Source organism: Sinocyclocheilus rhinocerous, unplaced genomic scaffold (genome assembly GCF_001515625.1).
Source record: "Sinocyclocheilus rhinocerous isolate Xijiao unplaced genomic scaffold, SAMN03320098_v1.1 scaffold1069, whole genome shotgun sequence".
NCBI classification, from domain to species: Eukaryota; Metazoa; Chordata; class Actinopteri; order Cypriniformes; family Cyprinidae; genus Sinocyclocheilus; species Sinocyclocheilus rhinocerous.
In genome coordinates this window covers 836,207-844,754 of record NW_015635541.1, presented here as the reverse complement: position 1 = coordinate 844,754, position 8,548 = coordinate 836,207, and the positions used below count along the sequence as shown (strand labels likewise).

The following is an 8,548-nucleotide window of genomic DNA, read 5'->3' as shown; positions in this document are numbered from 1 at the left end:
GGTAAGCAGATAAACATCAAATTTTCATTTTTGGGTGAACTATCCCTTTAAGCTCTCTTTGAAGTATTGTGCTTGAATGGACAAATTCACACAAAAATTATGTCAAAATGCCCGTCTTGGTGAGTATCCTAGCAGACATAGTCAGCTGAACGTACAGTATCAGTGCACTGGATCAGTGCTTTCTCTTAAAGTGACAGCACTTTCTTAATGTTAATCAGACAACACGGAAATCTCTCAGTGCTCTTGATTGAATCATTTTTGTAACTTTAATAAGGATTAATCTTTAATTTATACAGTCAAATATGCAATGTTATTTTACATTTGATTTATTCAATTTCTGTACCTAAAAACTGTTAGACATATCTAAAAAAAACTGAAAAGCACTGCTTATTTTATTTGTATCTTTTTTCACTCTTTATTTATTTGTGCTGTTTCTTGGAGTTAGATTTTTTGTTCTCATTTTCTTTATTTTTATTTGACAATATAGTTTTTTCCCTAAACATAGCACATACCGAACCGTACCGAAACGTGACTCTAAAACCGTGATACCAACCGAACCGTGAGTAAGTTGAACCATTGCATCCCTAGTGTAAGTAGGCCTACATAAAGTAATTTATTCCTGTGATGGCAAAGCTGAATTTTCAGCAGCCAGTCTTTACTGTCACTTTTGATCAACTGAATGCATACTGAATAAAAGTTCTTTTTCAAAAAAAAAAAAAATCCCAAACTTTTAAATATATATATATATATACTGTATAACAACCAATAATATCATAGCACAACTGAGCACAAATGCTCAGTCCAATCAAATCCCAGTGGATAAAATCAAGTCCCGCCCTGCATTATTTCCTGCTCAGTGTTTTGCTTTACTCAGATGTATAGCATGCAGAGTCCATTTCAGCCTGCAGAGTAAACACAAGACAATCTCTCATCATTTAATATCTGTCTTCAGTGGCCTTATCTGCAGTCCGCTCTATTTTTTTCATTTCATGCATTATTTCATTCCTGCCTGTTCGATCACTTAGCATCTGTCTCCGAGTTATTAATGTTTGTTTAGTAGAGCCCATGTCAGGGGAACATCTCTGTCTCTCGCTCTTCCTCTACTTCTTATCTCTGTGAATCATGGGTAATATATGATTGGCTGTAGGGCATTAGGGCATTAGCTGCTCTGAACAATAGTGCTTAATAACCATGACAGAGCAAACAGTACGAGCAATGTTACCTGCCTTACACTGCCAGCCCTTAAGGGTTAGTTCACCCAAAAATGAAAATGATGTCATTAATTACTCACACTCACGTCGTTTCAAACCCGTTAGACCTTCATTCATCTTTGGAACACAAATTAAGATATTTTTGATGGAATCTGAGAGCTGTCTGACCCTGCATAGACAGCAACGCAACTGAAATGTTCCCAAGTCCAGAAACCAACCGTAACTATACGAAACTACGAGAACAACGTATGCTGTTCTGTGTCGGCTGCGTCACGCCGGATCTGTTTCCTACGTTGTTGTGATTTGATCTGAACGGAAACAGTGTATCCGCGTGGCGTAGCTGACACAGAACAGCATACACGGGTTTGAAACGACATGAGGGTGAGTAATTAATGACAGAATTTTCATTTTTGGGTGAACTAACCCTTTAACATGTCAGTGTGTGCATGTGCATTGTAGTTTTCCATTCTTTGCCAAAGAAGCACATTAGTGCATGTTGGGAAAAGTAATCAGTTGTTCACAGCAATGTCCTTGACCCTTTGGGTCATAGCTTCCTGTGTCTGTCCGAGGAGGAACTGGAGGTCACGCTACTGGACATTATTACATCCTGTTGTGGTGGTGGGCGTATTAGCTTTGGGAAAAACATTTGAGACACTTAAAATGACTACAGCTTTTCAGTGTGAACAAACTCTGGACTGAACTTTACAACTTTGACCCTGTTCATGCTCATAGTCTTCACAGTCCTTTTGGTTGTATTCGTTATTTTTTCTTCTACATTAATGTCATTCTATTTAATGAATGTACATGCTAGGCTTAAATCCTTTTATGACTTTATGAATGTCCTGTTTGAAGTGTTTGAGTATGTCCTGCGGTGATAATAAGCTGTGTTCATATTTAATATTTAATTCTTTAATGGCTCAGATAGTTACAGTCTAGTTTTATATCACACATTTATGGCCTGTTGTGCGCCACTTGTTAATAAATTAGCCTGTTTTGAATATTATCTTACACTCTGACATTACATGAGAAGTTATTTGCATGTTCTAACCTCTTATTTTAATATGATCTTAAAGCATTTGGTATAATGATTATATTTCTCTCTTGAATACACGCTTACAACTAGTGTTCAAAGTTTAGTGTTGCTAAGATTTTTAATCTCTTAAGCTCATCAAGGATGAATTTATTTCATCACAATACAGTAAAAACAGTAATATTGTGAAATATTATTACAAATTAAAATAAGTCATAATAAATAGTAGTTGTAATATATTTTAAAATGTAATTTTTAAAAATATGTCTTTAATGTGTTCAAGAAACATTTCTAATTACTATCTATGTTGGAAACAGCTGTTCTGCTTATTTTTTACAGAATCCGTGATAGATTTTTTTTAACATTATAAATATATTTTCCTTCAGTTTTATCAATTCAATGCATCCTTGCTAAATGAAAGTATTAATAAAATCTAAATAAATCCCAAACGTTTGAACAGTAAAGTAAATGTGTTCCCTATAACCCTGATCTTGACCACATGAATAGCATTATTAATACCTAAACCTGGTATTATGTATGTTGTTTATAGTTCTTAAAGCTGTGCACAAAGAGATGTCAATTTGTTCAGAACTGAAAAATATTGAGAAAACATTTGGTGTCAAGGTGATACTTGTTCTCAGTTGATTAATCATTTGAGAAGTCATTATCGGGGGATAAAATTAAAAGCGCAGAATGCATAAATGAGTAACATTTGGCTTTGGTGAGTAAATAAAACAGCATAAAACAGGTAACTTTATTAGGAACAGCAACATTACATGCTTTATGTCAAACTGTAAGAATGATAGACAGACTCTCTCAGATGTAAGTGATGTGCGTTTTTCAAATCAAAGACATAAAGCATCTACTCAGGAAAACATCTGTTGCATCGTTTACCTCAAAGGAAATGGTATCAGTTCATCTAGAATGCCTAATTTCATTTTCTGAAGAACTCCATGTGGTGACACATATGTGGAATATTTCACGCATTAAGCCACTAAAACAGAAATATCACAGACAGACGGAGACTGGCTCATCCAGAATGATCTGTGCTGTTTGTCATGAGTATGCAAAGTAAAAACATCTAAATAATTCCATTGTCTACAGATGTTAAATACAATTTTTATGACTTGTAAATTTTCTCAATTCATTCGCCGTTGGCAAGTGTGGCAAAAAGTTAATTTTGAACCATGATTATAATGAATGCAGAGAAAGGTTTGATTAGGTCAAGGCCACATGAAAGTCATTCTGCCCCATAATCCTGTACTGCCAGATCTGAATATTAATGATAGTCCATCATAAGGGAAGGGTCATCAACTCTCTCTCTCTTTTCTCTCATTCTCTTGCATTCTCATATCTCACTATCTCTCCTCTCTACAACCTTGATATGCCCCTCACACCTTTTCAATATCTCTCTCTGCACTGCTCTCTCTCATCTCACATGGTCGTTCACCTGTGTTGTCACCTGTCTGTGTGATCAGCTGCTGAAAAGTGAGAAAAGCTGCTCGACTTCCTGTTATTCTGCTCACAGTGTATCATATCAGCACATCTACAGTTGACACCTCTGAGAGAGAGAGAGGTGTATTTTAATGTGCAGTTACACTAAAGGCGACTAAACATTATATATAGCATATACATGCACGAGTATGAAGCCTGTTTTTAAGACCATTAAAATTTCTGCATTGTGATTCTCATTAGTATTTTTTTAAATTTTGTTTAAAAAATGTAATATTGAAAACAAAAAATATTATTACATTTAATCTTTTAATCAAAACATTTTCCTTATATTTTTACTCTTGATTTTGAGATTAAAATGACGGCGACATTCTTCCCAAGTGTCATGAAATTCACCATTATTCATTAGACTATTATGATCTGGTTTTAAACTGAACTCATTAAATCTCATTAAGAACTCATTAAGTCTCTATTTCAGTATGTATAAATATTGTTTAAAAGTGTTTACTCCGTTATTTACAGTTGTGGTGTTTTTTTTTCAGAGGGAAAAGTTGAAGTGTCTAAAGAAGGACTGAAGCTGTGCACTATGGGACCAGGAAAAGTGTTTGGAGAGCTCGCCATCCTTTATAACTGCACCAGGACGGCCACTGTGAGAAGTGAGTACAAACAGAGTGCAGTGATAAATAAAATTAACCTAATTTGGATTCTGATGGCTCAAGCAAGGGACATTTTTTCAACTGCATACATAGACTAACACAGCTTGAGTCTGTTCTAGGCCACATTTCCCAATCTGCCACCGGAGGATTATAATTCTCGGTACGATAGAAGACATCTAGTCACTCCATCTGTGATGATAATCTGTGATTTCATTGATAGACAGGAGGCCAGATTGAGAGAGATATGAGGGCTGAATTAATATTAAGAGATAACAAATGAGTGAAAAATAGTTCTCGGATATTGTTGTCTGTTATTGGTTATTTTGTGATTTTAACAACCCCCTTACCCTAAGTATTAAAATTTTCCAATTCTTTTCAAATGACCACATTTTCATTAGGCTTTTCCACATTTATAAAAAGCCCCAAATTGCTCCAACTGATTCTGTAATAGCCACAGTTAATGACCACTGTTAATCCGCCACGGGATTAAAAACATGACGTCACGAAACATGACTTTTTATCTCACAATTCAAACTTTTCTCTAGCGATTCTGAGTTTATATAGCGCAATTCAGACGTTTTTTAAATCTCAGTTATATAAACTCAGAATTGCAAGACATAAACAGAATTGCAAGATATAAACAGAATTGTGAGATATAGTCAAGTGCGACATATAACTGCAAGATGTTTATAACCCGCAATTCTGAGAAGAAAAATCTGAATTATGATATATGAACTTGCAATTGCAAGAAAAAAGTCTGAATTGAGAAAGAAAAAAACGCAAATTTCAATTGCGATATGTAAAGTAACTCAGAATTCAGAGAAAAAAAAATCAGAATTGCAAGATATAAACTGAGAATTGTCAGATGTAAATAAAAAATTTAAATGTAAATTGTGAGAAAGAAAGTCAAAATTCAGTTAATTGTAAGATATAAATTCAGAATTGTGAGAAAAAAAGTCTAAATTGTGAAACACTAACAGATTTTAGCCAGATCATCTCTTATGCACAGGCTTGTGTGCTGTGTGGTTTCTGAATTATTTGCAAGCCTTTCTCTCATTTATTACTCCATTCTTCTCTTAATTTTCTTTTTCCTCTGTACCATTGTTCTCCTTCATGCGTATTCTATTCTTGCCTCCCCTTGGCTCTTTTTCTCCTTCCTCTATCTCTCCTCCTCCGGCTGTGTTTATGGTGTTTCTGCGCTCCTCTGCTCTCTGTCTCTGGTTCTCTGGATAGCATTTGGGACAGGAAGTGAGCTGGACTGGGATTAAGGGACATGCATGTGTCTGATCTCTCCATGCACAACCAAATTCGACACATGTCCCTTGTGCACAACTGCCACCAGCAAACCCATCTCTAATTTCACTCGGAATAGAATCTGGATAATATTCATCTCAGTTGTTTTCACTTCAGTTCAGTTCATGTAAATTTAAAGGAATTTTATACTTTTTAAACATCTGTTGCATGTTGTTGATTACAATAGATTATAATTCCAATTTTTCCCTCAATTCCTGTAGTGCAGTTTTATAGAAACCTAGCTGGAAATTGTACAGCACTGCAGATAACATTTCAAATGAGCAATTATCACACTGTTTTGAAAAATATTGTCCATTTTTTGCATCCTTATTTGTGCATATTTTAATTTATGTAATGAACATGTAAACCTAGTAATTTTCACACAACATGCCCAAACCTACCAGAAAAGGGACGTGCTGTAACCATAAACAAAAGGTCATCTGCCTAGATGCGTTTTCCCACCTCAAAAGGATGATTTAGACAACTTCACATCTCAAATGCAAGCACAACAAAAATATGAGCCTTTTAAACTAAGTATGCAATATCATATACTGAATTACTGTATAAAACTTCAATATGTAACTTGCCCTGCACTCTTTGTGCTAGAGACATGAATGACACCACAAATTGTGGGGCTCGTTGAATATAGCTGCATTTCATTTCAAAACGATCAGACAGCTTTCAAATGTTTAGCAACTACAAATTTAGCTATGGCAGACAGCACTTTTCCTCAGAGAAAGTATTTGTATTGCCATCCAAGTCTTTGCATACAGTAGCTGCATGTGTGGTTATTCATCTTTCTCTCCCTGTCTCATTCTTTTAAACACACACCTTTTGTTGTAGTTGGTTTCCAGTGGTGTCTGCATGTAAATGAGTCTTCTGGAGAAGCTGTGGCTTAGAGTATTAGAATGCACAAGGGAAACAGCCCAGATATGTCAGCACTTAAAGTGGTTTTGACCTGCTGTGATCTTACCCACCCTACAGCTGCCCTGTCCTTTCACAGCTATAAACAACAGAGCAGAGCAACAGAGAGCAGGTCCAGTGCTTCACAGCACATGCTAGATGAAGGCTCTTTATCACAATCCTCTGATGTAATTATTGAACCCAAGTGGATGCTCAACATAAGAGAAACACTGACATAGCTCTCAAGCACATTAGAAGCCCGGGGGAAAACTAAGAACATTATTAAAGCAAGCACATTCGTTTGTTGCTTTACAGAATGACACCAAACCACAGATATTCAGTATCTTTACTATAACTAAATAAGTTGTTGTCTTTTAGAAGAGATACAAAATTTACATTAAATGCCGATTCATCAAATTAATCACATATATGTAATTGCTGAGTGAAGCCTTCAAAATTATAACATTTAGAAAAAAAAGGAAACTGGTCACCTGTAACAGTTCAGTATATAACTGAATACAGTGTTATAAAATATTTCTATTTCAAATAAATGCTGTTCTTTTTAGCTTTCTTTTCTTTCTGTTTTTCCATTTATTTTTATACAGCATTGTACTAGTTTTTCACAAAAATATTAAGCATCACAACTGTTTTGAACATTGACAATAATGAGAAATGTTTCTTGAGCGGCAAATCAGCATATTAGAATGATTTCTGAAGGATCATGTGACAATGTAGACTGGAGTAATGATGCTGAAAATTCAGCTTTGCATCACAGGAATAAATTACATTTTAAAATATATTACAATAGAAAACAATTATTTTAACTTGTAATATTATTTCACAATATTACTACATATTGTTTACTGTATTTTGGATCAAAACACGTAGCCTTGGTGTGCATATGAGACTTCTGTAAATTTGTATCTGTTTATACATTTTAATCTAATCGATCTTTTCATATCTTTTATTTAGACTTCTGTCCTGTTCTAGGATGCAGTCCTTATTTGGTGAATTGATTTCCATGCACAAGATTTCTGACAGCTTCAGTTCCAACCTAAAAATCAGTGTACATGCTGATAGACTCCAGCTGAACTGCTGTCCATTCCTTTAGCTTTGGTTCAACAAATTTTTAGCTTTTTCCCCATACACAGCCTTCTTGAGTGCAATATCATAAAGTGCATCTTACAGGGAACATTTTTGTGTCAGTCATGGCTCATGGGGGTGTGACAAGTGCAGTTTGTAAAGTTCTAATCTTCTTGTGGTGCCAGTCTGTGTCTATGTGTGTATTTCTGAGATTGTAATGCTCAGGCTGGATATCATCACTCCAGGTGACTATTTGTAATGGAGAAACATTTGCAGTAGGTACAAGAGAGAAAGAGTAAATGGCCAGAAATGACCAATTTAAAAGTATACAACAAAAGTTGCTATCATTTTCTTGCCTTTCTAGATGGTAATACAGTAGAGTTTGTGTGTATATACAGTATATGTTTGTGTATGTAGCCGAGTCATCTCTGTCCCACATGAGGAGGAAGTCAGACATGGCAGTTTGACATGACAACCCCATTTGCTGCTTTGCTAGTATAGATTATACCTCTATCCCAGAAGCTTGAAAGTCGTAATGCTTTGAGTTTGAGGGATAAGCTCATGGACAAGACCTTGAAGTATACACATTAGGTATCTCAAACTGTGGCCCTGCAGCATGTCTGATGAAAACTCAATAAAACAGCGGGCATTTTAGTTCTGATATGTGTTTTTGTGTTCGCTGATTATGGAAAACATACCCAGTAGCGATCAGTTTGCATTTCAGATGCAACTTGCTTTGGCCCAGATGAATTTAGCAGTGGCCATCAGTAAGGAACAAAAATTTAATTTGTTTAATTTAGTTTAATTAGTAATTTTCTGTGCAGCCATCCAACTGAGATATACAGTGGGTACGGAAAGTATTCAGACCCCCTTAAATTTTTCACTCTTTGTTATATTGCAGCCATTTGCTAAAATCATTT

The 8,548-nt window shown here is 35.3% G+C and overlaps 1 protein-coding gene across 3 annotated transcripts in view; it reads left to right on the top strand.

Annotated features, from left to right (window-relative positions):
* Window positions 1–8,548, top strand: part of prkg1a (protein kinase cGMP-dependent 1a) — a 76,705-nt gene that overhangs the window by 19,394 nt on the left and 48,763 nt on the right. For all 3 annotated transcript variants that reach the window (XM_016561706.1, XM_016561707.1, XM_016561705.1), the window contains exon 3: window positions 4,236–4,349. In XM_016561706.1, the coding sequence (XP_016417192.1) occupies window positions 4,236–4,349 (114 nt within the window). The remainder of the gene's footprint in view (window positions 1–4,235; window positions 4,350–8,548) is intronic.